Source organism: Lichenostomus cassidix, chromosome 1Ab (assembly GCF_008360975.1).
Source record: "Lichenostomus cassidix isolate B80296 chromosome 1Ab, HeHo_3.0, whole genome shotgun sequence".
Classification (NCBI taxonomy): domain Eukaryota; kingdom Metazoa; phylum Chordata; class Aves; order Passeriformes; family Meliphagidae; genus Lichenostomus; species Lichenostomus cassidix.
In genome coordinates this window covers 1,593,465-1,607,199 of record NC_139481.1, presented here as the reverse complement: position 1 = coordinate 1,607,199, position 13,735 = coordinate 1,593,465, and the positions used below count along the sequence as shown (strand labels likewise).

Here is a 13,735-nt window from a genome sequence, read left to right as displayed (position 1 = left end):
CTTGTCCAAAGTTTTATTGCTTCAGTAAAAAACTTGAAACATGTTTTTATTACATTTGAAGGTAGCTGAGCACCCTGCTATTTGAGTTTTAAATGTCCCCCTGCCTCTCCCACAGCGGCAGTGTGTAGAGTATGCCCTGAAAGCTCGGCCCCTGCGGAGGTACATCCCCAAAAACCAGTACCAGTACAAGGTGTGGTATGTGGTCAACTCCACCTACTTTGAGTACCTGATGTTCGTGCTGATCCTGCTCAACACCATCTGCCTGGCCATGCAAGTGAGTAAGGAAGGGAAAAACCTCCAGGTGATGGATTGGTGGAGTTTGGTGGGGAAAATGTAAAAAGATCTAGTTTCACCTTCGGGACAAGAATGTGGGAGAAACCACTGTGCTCTGTTCATTTGCGATGATCTGTAGTTAAAATGAGGAATCTGACTCTTGTCCTCTTCCTGCTAATATTTGACACTTTCAACAGTTCTGTTTTAACTCCTTAAAAACAAACAAATGGAGGGAAAAAAGCCCCAAACACTGTTATATCACAGAGCAATTCAGTGGTCACTAACAAGTGATTTCTCAGTTCTGTGTTCTATGAAATGCAGCCATAAGCCTGGAACTGCCACTCACCTGTGATCTGAATTTTAAATTTGGGTCTTTCCTGTGTTAAAAAGTAGAGAGTAAATGTTTTGGCAAATTAGGTAATCAGGGACAAATTTCTCAGAGGTTTATACTGAGGCCAGATTTGGGTCAAATGTCATAACAGACAGCAAAAAAAGGACATGCTAGTAAAAAATTCAAGTTTCTAAGCAGAGTCCTGCAAGTACTAGAAAAGAACTTTTCTAGTATTTTCTAATTTTTCTTTCAAGAAAAATGTTGCAAGACACTTTAAAAATGCCTCAACATTGTATTTTTCCCTGGCCTTGCTTTCAGCTGCAGCTAATTTTTTTTTAACTGAAACTTCTTTGAATAAATCACCCTGTGCCAATACAGAATATGAAAATTCATCCCAGCTGGTTGAAGTTTATTAAAATTAAGCAACTACAAATGGGGTCTTGTAGCATGAACTGGAAGGTGACCTTAGAATAAGGCAGTGCAATCAGTCTCAAGAATAATGATCTGGAAATAGGGATATGAAAAGTGAGGTGGCAACACTTGCAGAAGACACTGCTTGAATTAATCAATAGAAGCTGGAGAGTAACTTCATAAGATCTTAATAAAGTTAAGTGAATGGGCAGCATGATTGCAAATTTAATTCAGAGCTGACAAATGCAAGATAATGCATATTGGAAAGATATGATTTGAGCTGCTCATGTACTTTGCAGAATCCTGAATTTAGTGTAATTATTTGGTATCATTATGAACAGCTCAGTGAAACCCCTGCTTGCTGTGCAATCACAATCCAACAGAAAAGTAATCCAAGCATTAGGGAAGGTTGAGATAAAAACCACAATTGGAGATTGTCTTGTACCAATTTATAATGAGCCCTGAATTGGAATGATAAGTGTGATTTTGGTAGCCACTCCTCCAAAAGATTTTTTGTGAAAAGAGGAGATCCAGAGCCAAGTGGCAAAAATGGATAGAGGCATAGGAATGCTTATTTGTGAAGGGAGATGGGAATTATTAAGTGAAAAAAATAAACATGTTGGGGTCTTTCATAGAGAGCCTTGGCATGAAGGGAGGCTGGGAGGGATGCTGTGTGCTCCTGGCTGCTGCCATGTGCTGTCCTCCTTCATTAACAACATCCCTGCTGTTCTGCAGCACTATGGCCAGAGCTGCATGTTCAAGGAAGCCATGAATATCCTCAACATGCTCTTCACTGGCCTCTTCACCGTGGAGATGGTGCTGAAGCTGATCGCCTTCAAACCCAAGGTAGGTGCTGAGGAGAGCCTTCCCTGCCTCGTGTGTGTGTGATGTGTGTGGGGCAGCTGTGAGGAGAAGGAGGAGGTGAAACTTTCTGATCTGTTACCCCACCAAGAGCTGAGCTGGGCAGTTGCTCTCTGGACTGGAGTCTCACTTGTATTTAATAACTTTTTTTTTTTTGCTGGAGAGTAGACACACCTGAAAAAAAAATAATAATAAAAAAGGCAACACCTGCTAATAGAGAAGGTTCCTGGTTTTCATTAAGTTATCATGGTGATATTAAGTTATCACTGTGCTAAGGCTATAGCATGTCTTCCATTCTGAATGTTATTCTAATGCTTCTCTCACTGACTTTCCTTATATAATTTATAAATAGCATCTCATGATTAGTCTCCTGACCCAAGTGAAGTTAATCAAGCATGACTCATTTTGAGTTATGAGCTTTGGAAAAGAAAAATGTTTCTTCTGGGAGGGCTACATCTCAGTGATGGTTTGGATTGCTCCAGGTTTGAATTTAGGACTTCATTGATGATATTCAGTACCCCTGCAGGTCCTGTCTGAAAGCATTGTCCTGAGCATTGGGCTGTGATATGTTCATCTAGCTGCACCATGGGGTTTGATTATAACCTCCAAGCTCTTCCAGCTAAGCTCTCACAGCTGCTGCAGGACAAGGACAAAGATCCTGACCTCTCAGAATTACCCAAGACTTCCATCTGTGGGGTTTAAAACTCAGTGATGTCTCATACAGGGTTGAATTCAGATCCCTAAATAGAGGTCTCTGGGGTCATTTCATCTCTTCAGTGGTACTTTGACACATGGGGTTGTGTCTGGAAGGATTCTGTGAACATGTGGAGGTGGCAGATGCTCTCTGAGGCATCACTGGTGACATTGGTAAAGATGAGAGCTTTTACATCTGCCACTTGTGCTTTTCTTCATGTTAAACAGTTAGATCACTGAAGTTTGCTCCTACCTGCTGTAATCTGACATCTTCCTCATCCTCAGTTCACAAACTTTGCTCTCCATTTCTGCTGAATTTGGCCTTATTTTTTTCTTTTGAACTCCATTGAACTCCATTGACTTTACTCCCACCCAGCCTTTCTTCCACACTTTCTAAGACTTCTAGGAAAAGTCACAATTTTATTTTTCAGCCAAGCCCAGTATCACTATCCTGTCTCAGATGTAGTTCTCTTGGAAGTTTGGAACATCTTGTGCAGTCCTGCTGAAGACAGATATTTTTTTGTTGTTTTCCTCTTTTTCTTTTTTTCTTTTTTTTTTTTAATTGTGAGATCCAACTGTCTTGGGAAATTTAGAGGCAACATTATCTGTTTCAGCAGGGATTTTAATTTTATTGCTTTCATTTTTGAGACTTCACCTTTCATTCAAAACTGTTCAGGAATCTGTGATCTGCCTTGAGACAGGCAGATGGAATAGACCACAAGGACCTTCTCAGCCCAGTTTTCCATGATTCTGTAATTTCCAAGCTAAATCCCCAGCTAATACACTATAGTAAAAAAGAAATTTTCCTTGACAATAGTAGAGTCTTAGTGAAGTATTTTCAGCTTGGACTCAGACAACAACCTCAGGTGAGAGAATAACCAGTAATGACAATACCTGTTTCAAATCCTGGTCTGGTCTGTCTGCCAAAGATGGAACTAACTCATTCCTGTATTTAAATTAAATCCCTTAATGTAAAAAACCCAACATTTTAAAAATTGAAGCAAAGGATTACAGGGAAGAAAACAGGACTGACCTTGTGAAAAGAGCAAATACAGCAAACAGACTTTCCTCCAGCAGTATATTCCCACTGGATTATGTTGAGCACCAGTTCAGTGACTCAGGTTTGGAAACACCAAATTCCTCGTGTAACCTCATTGTCTGCTATGTGTGAGGATTGGGCTGCAGCCTTCCCTCCCTGCTCCATCCTGCCTGAGCTCTCCAAAGGCAATCCTCTCTCCCAGATGACCACTCAGCTGTGGACAAACCCTGGGGAGCACCAGCTATTTCTCTTCAGGTTGCATTTAGTGTTGATGATGAACTCACCTAGAATATGTTCTGAAGATGAAATTTCCAGCATGGAGAAAGCAGTTACCTCGATCTTCTGCTTGGCCAGACCTTGTGGCCAAACTACATCTGCTGATGGAAGTTGTCCCCAGGAACAGCTGGGAAAGTCCAAAAATATTTCATTGTCACCTGAGAGAACATCATTACCTCTCCCCTTAACCAACCAGGTCCCCCCTACAAAGAAATGAGATGCTGAGTGTTATTAGTGTTTCCCAGATGGGAAATGGCAAGATTAAATGCTCATCTCTGCTGCAGACAGATTTGTCTGTCATTTCCTGAGCAATAAAACACAAACCAGCCTTTGTTTAAGCTGCTTTGTCTCATTTTGAATTTGTGCCCAAGCATCACTCTTTTCTGTCTGAAGAATACCCTAAAATAAAAGAGCTGTAAGCTTTATGACTGACAACAAGAGAGGAGGAAACCTGGTTAGCTGAAGGTGTTGTATTCTAATGACAAGCCCCAGGAGAATGTGGCAGAACAGGACTGAGCACAGGATTGAAGCTGGCAACTTTCAGTCTGGTTTCTCCTATTTTGGGGTCCAGCAAGACAAGCAGTGGCTGAGTTGTGGCTCTGCAGTGAGCACAGAGCTCTCCCTTGCTCAGCCACCTCCTGAGGGCACCTTGGATGGAATGGGAATGGATGGAACAGCACAGGGGGAGAAGGCTTTCTCCACCTGCACCAGGTGGAATGGGCTGCTGTTTATTCACACCTTACCAGGGAGAGTTGGGAAGGGAGCTAGGACAGATCCCTGAGGTGTTTGGAGCTGCTGGCACACCACCTTCTCACAGAAGTCGCCACAGGGATGTGCCCATGTGGAACAGCTTTAGGGGAAGCCTAATCTGCAGAGTTCCTGCTGCTGCCCGTGGTGTGAAATCCACTATGACAGACTCACAGATTCAATTGGAAATGGGCTGGAAAATCACCAAGATTATTCAAGATCATCAAGTCCAACTGTTAACCTACCACTGCCAAGGTCCACTGAATATAATGTACTCCAGTGCTACCTGAGCATCACCTGCATAGCAACAGGAAAGGTGGCAGCCTGGCTGAACAGACTTTTTACTGTGTCCTTTTTATTTCTTCACTCCCATTCTGTGAGAAGTCCTCTTTACTTGCTACTCTTGATACTAAAGGTGAGAAAAAGCAAATGCCATCAGTTGCACAGATTAAGAAGCAAGTTCACACATGTGCCTGACTGCAAAGAATCAGCATGGATCATCCAGGGCTGCCCTAGCTGTTGTGGTGAGAGCAAGGCTGTGCTTATTGAAAGGCCAGCTGTGGGAATAAGGAGCCAAGTCCAAGTCAGGGCTCATCTCCTAACACTTACAGAAAATATGTGAAGGGGGTAGGAAGACAAGGGCTCTGCTGACTAAACACACTGTTCCTGTTGAGATTGGCTGCTCTAGTCAGCAAGTCCCTTTGACAGTTGTGTTTTTCACTGGCCATGCTCTGTGAGCAGTGCTTGGGAGGCTCTGCAGAGCAGGGATCTATCAGCTGGAGCAGCTGCTGCTGTGGCACAGACAGTGCATGCCAGGCAGGGACAAAGCTTCTGGGAACCCTGTGGCTTTGTGGGACACTTTCCTGGTGCCAAGGGTCAGCTCCCCCATTTTTTTGCAGGATTAATGTGAGCACTGTGTAAAACAGCTCCTGTCTTGTCAGGGGGGTGTGCTAACAGTGAGCTAGAGAGATTTGGGGTGATTAGGGCTGATGATAAAGGAAACATCCACTGCATTTCTGCATCTCCTTACAGAGTATTAATGTGCTGCTCTGAAGGAAAACTCCCCAATGGACCTCAGTGTTTGTCTTGGCTGATGCTCATAAACTGATTCGAGACTAGTTACTTCAAAGAGACAGGCAGTCTAAAAGTACCACTGTTGAGCCAAGGCCTTTTGCTGCTTTGTTTTTCTAATTTTATAAATTCTCCAGCCAGTCTGGTGAGCTATTTTCCAGTTCCTGCCTGGAGAAAGCTGCTGCTGCTGCTGCTGCTGCTGCTTCAGGCTTTTTCCAGAGAAAACTACTGAAGGGATTGAAGAGCTGTGCTGTCTGTGGTGCTCACAGCTTCCACCATTCCAGCTTCTTAAAGCAGAAATCCCCACAAGCACCACTCCATGAAGGGCCAGCTGCTCTAGAAACCTGCCTGGGGTTTATCTTTTCACTTAAAATTCCTGCTCCTGTGAAGCTGCACCATCTGTCAGTGTACATGCTAATGTGAGGATGGATGTTCCTCCAGGAATTTCAGATCTTTCCAGCTCCCTGGAATGGGCTGTTTTACTGATGAGCCACATCTACTTTTTCTTTCAGGAAACATTTCATCTGTCCCCTTATTAGCTAGGGCAGGAGCACTAATCCAAGAGCTAGGAATTTTCTCCTGCTGTGCCTGTCATCTCAAACGAGGGAAGATGAATCCATGGAACTACTGCTATGCATAAAGTAAAGCCCACAATCAGATATTTTGTCAAATCCGTGTCTGCCTGTGGAAAGGGAATCTTGGAGATTTCCTCTGTGGAATTATGACTATCAGAGAGACTGCAGATCACAAGTCTATTCCATTTACCAGACACTGTCAGCACCTTTCTTCCCTGGGTGTTTATGGATGTTACTTGTGAAGCAGCCTCTAACAACGCCATCTGTCCTGCCTCAGAGACTTCCTCCAGTCCCTCCTTTATCACTGCTGCTTTACTCTGAATTCTTGCTATTCCTACATGTCAGTTTTGTGCAGCAGAGCTCAGACTTCGGTGGGCTGTTTCAAACAAGCCTTGGGTTCAGCACAAGGCTCATAGTGCCATGTGATCCCAGAAGAGCTGTGACCCTCTGTGAGGTGGAAGTCAGAAATGTCACCATGGTTATTTCTTGGTCTCCATGAGCTGATGGATCTGTTTGTCCTCAGTGTTTCTTTCTCCCCTGATGCATTTGCACTTCTTTATTCCTCTTTAAGCTGCTCTCAGTCAGCGTTTATCATGCATTTGATGTACAGATATCTCCTCTAAAACCTGCAAAATGACTCATCTGTTTTTGTTCCCTTTTTACCAGTACATTTCTCATACATTTATGCCTATAAACAGATCTTTGAGCAGCCTCTCCCAAAGTCACACTGACTGCTTCATGCTAGCATTCTTCTTTCTCACCAAAGCCATAACCTGTTGTTCCTTGGTCAGGATAGAGAATTCAGCCTTTTCACAAACAGCTGGAATTTATATCCATGTTTATCCTCTTGCACTACAGACACAATGTTGGTTAATTTTGGAAATCTAATTCTTTTTATACTTCTTCATTCTAGTACCTTTAGAAATACCTGTATAGCTCAGGATGCTGCCCAGGCATCACTCATCACAGTTTTATTTCTCCAGCTTATGTGGAGAAAGGGAAATAAAGACATTCTGTACTGATAAACAGCAACAGGAAAACTGGTTACAATTGAGTCTTTTGCTTAGAGCTGCATAACACTTCAGCTGCATCCAGCAGGAATCATGTGTAGCTGAAAATCACATGCTCTGGGATGAAGTGTGGTGGTTAAATCAGTGGTTTAGGCTGTGTGGAGTGAGTCCATGATGTGGGAGTTTGGCCACATGATGCTGTGTGGCCAAATGGGATGGTTGTCTAGTGGCTCTTATTTGGCAGATTTTCTCTGCTGGTTTTGGCAGATCCTTAACCTTGGTAGTCGTGTAATCTCCTCCTCTCCTCAGCTTCAGGATTGCCTTTTCTGGTTTGGAGGGGCAGCATCTGCATGGGGAGAATTTGATGGCTGAGTCATGAGGAAGGGCAATATCCAACTGCCACCCTGGCTTTGGGTGAAAGGAGTGTTTTAAAAGGAGGAAAAAGGGATTGGACAAAGAGTGGTGCAAGGAAAAGAAAAACAGAAACAGGACTGGGGAAAAAAAAAAAGTAAACACGGGGAGGGATTTTTAGAAAATTACCAGCTGAATTAAAACCATACCTTTTAAGCTAATGAGCATCTTTTTGTGCTTCTACATTTTATTGAAGTTCCCTGGCAGACATCCCAGGTCTCCATGTTCAAGCACATTAGTATCTCAGGCACAGAGCCTCCCTATGTCCTGTCTCATCAGAATAATGTGCAGTAAACGTTGGGTACAATATGATTCCCTACTTCTGTGGGTTAAAAAAGTAAATTCTTGCTGAAAAAGTAAATACTGAAAGCAGTGTATGTCAGAGCAGCACGTTTAGGTGACTTTGGTGTGGAGAAATACTTGGAATAATTATTTTGGACATGGATGACAGCTAATACAGAAAAATGAAAATTTGCAACAAGTTCCACAAATAAGGAGTTAGATAGCAGCTAACTTCCTTCTCTACCGTGTGAAAGCACAGGGAATCCTCTCTGATGGCTTCTAGGTTTCACTGAGCTCCTCACCAGTTCCTGAGTGTGTGTGGGAGAGGAAATCTGGCCATCCCAAACACTTCAAAGGAGAAGAAAGTAGTGCCAGACTGAAGTTGTTCTATTGTGCATATGCTTATGTTCTGAGCTGGCATAGGCGTGACTGAACCGAAACAAGTCATGCAGTGTGAATAACACTTGCTAGGTGAATGTAGCAGGAGAAAGGAGATGGAGGATGAGAAATTAAACTTTCACCCTGAATCCTAAGTCATAACTCATCTCCAGTCTGGGTCAGGAAGCATCACAGCCTTCCTTGTCAGCACTGGTTGACATCCTGTATGAAGTAGGCTCTTTCCCATTTCCCATGGAAAATAAATATATCTGGCATGAAAGCATGAGCAGAGTGCTCCTCTTTTGGTTTCTTTGTTGATGCCCTTAAGAAAGAGGATAACAATGAAATGAGTATCCAGAACAAACTTCCCTCTTCATGAAAAGAACTTGTCCTTTCATGTTGTGGTGGAAATGGTAAGGGACAAACAGGCTGTTTGATCTGCTGCTCCCCATGCCACATCTGTTGTTTAAATGCAGGATGTTCTCTTTCCTGGAGGACAAGGCCAGCAATTTTCTGCAAATAGATCCTCTAATTGCTGCAGAGAATGTGTGAGATCTCTGGCAATGATCAGCCAGAGCTGTGCAATCCTCCAGCTTTCTGAAGGATCAATGGAGAATTCATAGGCAGAAAAGACTGGGAAAGGAGATGTAGAAGAGCTTCAGTGATAAAGGACCTTTTCCTTCACAGCAAACTTAGCCAGAGAATTTGAATATTGCTGCAACATTATGACAGATGTATTTTCAGTCTGGCACTTGGGGGTTTTAATGTCATTATAAATGATCAAAAATAACGATACGACTGCACAATGCAACAATGTGGGAAGTACTGTATTAGCTATTGCACTTAATCATTTAATAGTGAAAATTATTCACACAGTGCTGAAAGCCCAGTGGGATGGTGAGCCAGAGCCTCACTCACCACAGCATCAGCAGCAGCAGCCTGCAAGGGGAACAGTGCCAGGGAAAAGTGACTTGTTCTCCCTCTCAGATGAAAAATCCCAACCCTCTATCACTTCATGTGAGGTTGTTTTAAAGGGTGAATAGTTCTCACAGATGTGGATCTTCATGTGAGAATGATACCAGATAACAGACTGTGATATCTGCCTGCTAAGGACCATTCATCATTTTAGCAAGTGACATTTCCACTGGCAAATGGTCACCTGGCTGACATCTGAGAGAGATGATTTCCCTTCTCTCATGCTTTTGGCTTTTGGAGATCTTGGAAACTGTAGTTTTCTTTGTTTCTGCATCCCCAAGAGTAAAATGAGAGTAATCATCCTCTTTTGGCAAGTTATGATTGATGGATTACATGAAAATAAGTATTATTTTATTAACCAGTCTAATCCATATAAAATTAAGCCTTTTTTGAAAATGGAGATAAATTACAAATAAAAGAAACTATGTAAAAACTCATTGTGACAGAGAGTATGAAACAAGTGAGGGAGGATAAAGGAAAACATCAACATTTTTGAGCATCTATCTTGCTTTACAAATTGGTCTTATTTTCTTATGGAATAAGCAGAGAGAGGCATGAGGCTCCTTCAGAACTCACCAGAACAATCTGGAGGGATGAAAAATTTCTCTTTGCCTGTCTGTGCAAAGATGTGATGGAGGAGAAGGGAGCCTTGTCTAATTCCCTGCAGCAGTGACTCATTGCAGTGAGTGGTAGGTGAACTGCAGGGACTCTGTGGCTCAGAATTAATCCATCAGTGGATGAGAGTTGATAGATGGCATGCAAATAGCTGCTGTTTCCCTGCAGCCTGTCAGGAGCTCCAAGCAGCTGCATCCTCCACTTGATTCCTTCTCTATTAGGTTCTGCTAATTTCCCTGATTGCTGTTATGGCTAAATGGTATCTCAGCACAACAGAATTTGCATCTGACACACATCTCTGGTCTGTGTCAGGAGCTATTGTGGCTTTGGAAGATTGTTCAGTGGATCCCTCAAACCTACTGTGAGCCAAGAAACTGTAAATATCCTTTGGTTCAATACTGTCCCTTTTGCAAAAGTACTTCCAGGGGAAGCCTCTTGTAATGAAGTCTGAGAACTGATTCTCACAGCTCTGAACAGCCTGCAGCATTTTCTGAAACGAATTCTTGCATTAACTAAACATCAGCCAGACTAGCAGTTCATCTCATTTTGCAAATCCCCAGCAAAGTCTGCTTTGCCCTTCACAGTCAGCAGGAAATTTTTGCTGAGAAATCCCACTGAGAATCAGAGTATCAACCCTTTCTTTCCTTCCTATACACTCTCTTTAACTGATGCTTCTTTTTATTGTTTTAGCACTCAGGATTATTCCAGAGAAGTGCTAGCAAGGTTCTCCTGTAGTTTGCTCTCCTTTTAGGCTGTGTGGTTCTCTCTGTTTTAGTTCCTCCTCGATGCTTCATTTCTGGATTCATAAATACAACATGCCTGTGTCCTTTGTCCTTCCCTTTTTCCCCACAACCCTGCAGCATCACCTTCCACCAGGGACCATCCTGCATTCAGATCCCACCCAGTGAGTGGCCTTGACCTTGCTGTGCTCTCACCTTTCAAGACTTTTTCCTCAGAGGGGTTTGTTCAATTCTGCCAGCTGCTTCAGGAGAGGCAGGAATGGAAACCTGTGACTAAGCTGATCAACAGCTGCACGTAAATTACCACTCAGGTGACCCTGCAGGTCCCCCAGGGCTCGATGCTCTAAACCCAGCCAGTGCCATGACTCAACAGCACCCTTCCCTGGGGATTTCTGTGCTTCAGAGTGGATGCACAGCACTCCAGCTACCTCACATTCTTATTATGGGCTCCAGGTGACTCTGAGCTTCAGATAAACTCCAGTGGGCAATTTTCCCTGTTGTTATTATTGAGGCTTTTTAGAGATCCTGTTTAGGATCTCATATTTACAAAAGGTAGAAGAAATGGTGTCTAGAGATGTCAGTGCCTCCATCAGCACCTAAATAAACCCTAGTTTTTTAATAGCTAATCTCAGAATCTAGGAAACCTAAAAATGATTGGCATACTCATTTTGAAATGTCTGCTCCTCTAGCACAAATGAGATTCCATTCCAGTCAGCTACTGCATATTTATGCTCAGCCTTTCATTAACTTATTGATCATGTGGTGATACACTATCATTTGCTACCTTTGGGGGGAAAAAAAATGGGGAAAAAATGTTCTCTACTGGTGGGGCTATTTCATGCTTCCTGAATATTCAATCCAATCCTCCTGGTCTCTCTCTGTCCTCTTTTCTCCCCAAAAGCTTCATGGATCTCCAAAGACATCCCACAAGAGAGGGTGATTACCCTTCCCCAGTAAACCCCAGGATGCCATTATGTGGCATGCAATTATGGCTAAATCAGGGTCAAACATCTCCCTTTACGGGTAAAATGTGGTATTGCACTCTGAATTCCTGTCCTGCAAAAACAAACAGTGCCATCGATTCATTTCCAGTCAGACCTCCACCCTCCTGGGAAAAATATGCAGAACTTTCTGGTGGGAAAAAATATTTTGGAAATACAACCTCTTTATTAGAGTGAAAGCTCTTCCTTCATTCAGCTTGTCTTTCATGAGCCACCCTGGTGCACTCCAGTGAGGAATGTGGCTGGAAGAGGTCCTTTGAGGTCACAAGAGGGAAGTCCTGAAGAGATGTAATAATCAGAATCATGACCAGGTTATGAGGTCTGGTCCAGAGCTAAATCCCCCCTGGCCATTTGTAGGTAAATGTCCCCAAGGAGGGTGGGTGGCTTTTCAGGGAAGGATTCCATCACCCTCCACACAAATGAAGGGTTCTCTGTGTTCTCTGTTTCCTTGAGCTCTCTTACTGTGAATAATATCTTCCTGTTTTTCACCCTTCTGTTTCAAACACAGAGGGAGCAGGTGAGGAGGAAAGGAAGGTTTTAAAATTCATGTGTTTCCTTAATTCAACACCAGCATTTTGGATGTGGGGTTGAGTAAAACTGCATTCATACCCATGGCTCCTCTCTGTCACTCATCTGAGAGCCACAGGAGGAAGAGAAGAACTCTCTGAGCTCACCTAACACAATAACAGCCTGGGATGATGCTCTTTCTGGGATCCCAGAGCAGACCAGCCCATGACTTTCAGGCAAGGATCTGGCTGGTGGGACTCAGTAGAGCATCCCTGGAGAAAGAACTCGCAGTGTAAATTTGGAGCAACACTCCTGCAGTCAGCAGAGTGACTCCAGATACACTGGGGTGTCTCCAACGTCCAAAGCAGCTATTTTTGATGGCAGTGAAAAAGGGACCATTTCTTTCCAGGCCTGAATCTCTCCTGAGATGTGCCAGCTCTGTCACCTCAGTGTCATTGCTTCCAGTTTGTATTACTGCTACTGGGAGCAATATTGAATTTGCTGGCTTTGGTGGCCATCTGAGGACAGGATTTGCTGCCACTTGTCACCTGGGTTGTGGATCAACAGCAAATGCTATTTTATCAGCAGCAATGATTATTAGGCTCTGTGTATGAAGCTGCTCAGTAGAAAAAAATTGTAAATTTGGTTTCACCAAAAACATTCTTTGCAGTATGACGCCAATCATAGTGAAAATACAAACTATCCATCACTGCAGGTTTGAAAATCATTAAAAGTCATCATTTTCATGGGCAAAACTTAAACAACATGCTTTGGATCTTTACCCTTGCAGCTGCCCAAAACCAAACTCCTGGGTTTTTTGAAGTTGTTTGGATTCCTGCTGAAATCCTTACTAATTCCTAAATTATGCTATTTGAGAGGAAGTGGAAGAGAACCATGCTCAGGGCAGTGGCACTGATTCTGCAGGATGTGCTCATGGACAGGGGCAGGAGGATTGGCTCTGTTGTCTTCTACTCTGCTCTGTGATCCTGCAAGTGCTCTGTCTGCCAAGGTCACATCAGGCTGCAAAGGCACTTTTTGTCACTCTGTATGATCTGTGTCTGTCCTTTATTTATTCAAAATGCGTTTGCCTCTACAATTTAATCTGCTGTTCTCTCCCTCCCCTTCCTCTTGGTGAAGTCTAATTACAGTTTTATTCCAGGTCCATCTGGTTGCTAATGATGCTGGACATCACCACTGAATTCATTCTAATATTTGTTGTGTATTTCTAGGCTGGACGCTGAATAATAATATTCTCTGAATTTGCTTTTGCTCCTGTTTCCTTCCTCCCTGTTGTAGCTAATTGTGTAGTAATGTGTAGCCATGGGATGATTGCTCCTCCCAGTGTAGATCTGCTAAGAGAGTTGCCTATTTCAGGCTGCAGAGTAAAGGTGTTTTATTCTGGTTTTGAGGAGAAGATTTCAGTCCACTCTACCAGCTCCCTTCACTGGCGTGGAACCAGCTGGGCAGTTTTTCTGCTTCATCTCTTTTTTTGTGTTGTTTCCTGCCCAAAGTGCAATGCTGTTCATAAATGTGAGTCTC

At 43.2% G+C, this 13,735-nt stretch overlaps 1 protein-coding gene across 23 annotated transcripts in view; it reads left to right on the top strand.

Moving 5' to 3' along the window:
* Positions 1 to 13,735, top strand: part of CACNA1C (calcium voltage-gated channel subunit alpha1 C) — a 357,538-nt gene that overhangs the window by 295,140 nt on the left and 48,663 nt on the right. For all 23 annotated transcript variants that reach the window (XM_085049353.1, XM_085049355.1, XM_085049346.1 and 20 more), the window contains exons 28-29: positions 116 to 274; positions 1,751 to 1,861. In XM_085049353.1, the coding sequence (XP_084905479.1) occupies positions 116 to 274; positions 1,751 to 1,861 (270 nt within the window). The remainder of the gene's footprint in view (positions 1 to 115; positions 275 to 1,750; positions 1,862 to 13,735) is intronic.